The sequence below is a fragment of the Branchiostoma floridae genome, chromosome 7, assembly GCF_000003815.2.
Source record: "Branchiostoma floridae strain S238N-H82 chromosome 7, Bfl_VNyyK, whole genome shotgun sequence".
In the NCBI taxonomy this organism is placed as follows: domain Eukaryota; kingdom Metazoa; phylum Chordata; class Leptocardii; order Amphioxiformes; family Branchiostomatidae; genus Branchiostoma; species Branchiostoma floridae.
In genome coordinates, this window is record NC_049985.1 from 18,195,330 (window position 1) to 18,197,321 (window position 1,992).

General features: G+C 41.2%; 1 protein-coding gene across 1 annotated transcript in view; it reads left to right on the plus strand.

The window, feature by feature from the left end:
• LOC118420124 (trichohyalin-like) overlaps positions 1–1,992 on the plus strand; it is a 5,282-nt gene that overhangs the window by 2,542 nt on the left and 748 nt on the right. The window contains exons 2-3 of the mRNA XM_035826828.1: positions 239–502; positions 1,145–1,923. Coding sequence (XP_035682721.1) covers positions 239–502; positions 1,145–1,923 — 1,043 coding nt within the window. The remainder of the gene's footprint in view (positions 1–238; positions 503–1,144; positions 1,924–1,992) is intronic.

Sequence of the window (1,992 nt, forward strand, 5' to 3'; positions counted from 1 at the left end):
GAAGAGGCCTGGCTTTGGGTTTGATCTTTTGATTACCAGTCTGCGATTTGTGTCTTGCAAACAAGATGGTACAAGTTTGTTGTGTGTTGGGCTTGTCCTACAATGTTACAAATTTATAATAAACTAGCTTTTTGATAATCTTGGTCCCCCTAAATGTCCCATGCCAGAAATTCAGCTGATGAAGCTGTCAATACGATAACTCAAACATTTGTTTACTTTACCCTTTATCATTTTTCAGTTACGAGACGTCTCTAGCACCATGCCCACCCACATCACCGTGGCAACTCTCAGCCCAAGGTGCTACCGGGAGGCCAAAGCCATCATGCGCAAATGGTCTTCCGGTAGGTGCCTTGGGCAGGGAAAGAGTGTCGATGTGACACAGTCCATATTCCAGCCCCTCAATGGTGTGAACAATGAGGAGCAATTGTTTGTATTGTTAAAAGACTTCAGCACTGGTAAAACCAGCAGACAACAGTTTCATCATCAGGCGAAAGCAAACAAGGTAGGCCTCTTTCCAATTGACAAAATATCATAGGCCAGTCATAAATGCATGTCCTGTTGGAACGTAGCTGGATTAGCAGGCAATGAATTTAATAAGTTGCTTACACTAAGTTACAGGGAGTTGAAATACATGTATGTACATTGTAGTGCTAGTTGTTAGCTTGGACAATATACAATCATTTAGACTGATGCTTGTTGTCCTGCCATTTTGATGCTTGTCATAAGAAAAGAGATAAATCTGCCACGTACATTAAGGATGTATTTTTCTTTTCCCAATAATTTCTCCTTTCTTGATTTTTCTTAGACTATTTTTTCACATACATGATTGATGTCTATATCTACTACTTGTCAACATGATTCTATAACCTACATGTATAACCTAATTATGATGTTCTAGGAAAATCAAAAGAGTATTTTTAAGTGTCAGTTTTGTAGTTACAATTTGCAGTGTCTAAGTTCATGTACATGTAAAAACAGAATGCTAAATGTATGATGTATCAGATTCACAAAATGTAGACCAAAAAATTTGAGATACACGTATAACAGAAATGATATGATTTTTTAATGGAATTGTAGAGAGCTTTTTGCAATTTACATGGTCAGGCACTTCGGTGATGGATTTACGTATTATTCTTTCTTTCAGAAAAACAACTCAACAGTACGCAATTCACAGGAGAAGAGCAATCCCCAAACTGGCCAAAGTGAGATACAGAAAATGGAAAGCAAGAAAAAACAACTCACAGAGGAAATTGCAATGTTGGAAGAGGCGAGGGCACACCTCAAGAGAGAGATAGCCATGTTAGAAGAAAAGAAGAATTGTTTCTCAGTCAATGACCTGGAAGTACACAATGAGACAGTAGCATGGGGGGTTCAAGATGGCACAGATCATGATCAGAACGAAGATGAACAGGTGTGTTCTGCTGAAGATGGAAAGGATAAGGAGACAGGAAGTCAAGAGGGAAACCAGAAGGAAAGAGAGAAGAGGAAAACGTTTCAGTCAGGGGAAGAGGAAACTGAACAGGTGTGTTCTGCTGAAGATGGAAAGGATAAGGAGACAGGAAGTCAAGAGGGAAACCAGAAGGAAAGAGAGAAGAGGAAAACGTTTCAGCAAAGGGAAGGGGAAGCTGAACAGGTGTGTTCTGCTGAAGATGGAAAGGATAAGGAGACTGGAAGTCAAGAGGGAAACCAGAAGGAAAGAGAGAAGAGGAAAACGTTTCAGCAAAGGGAAGGGGAAGCTGAACAGGTGTGTTCTGCTGAAGATGGAAAGGATAAGGAGACAGGAAGTCAAGAGGGAAACCAGAAGGAAAGAGAGAAGAGGAAAACGTTTCAGCAAAGGGAAGAGGAAGCTGAACAGAGAAAGAGGATGGAGCAAACCAACGAAAGGGATACGCCCATACAGGAAGGCTCATGGGTCGGTGTTTGGTACGAGGGGGACAGGAAGCGTGATCCAGGAAAGTGGTACCCCGGGGAAGTTTTAGAAGTCCACAAAGA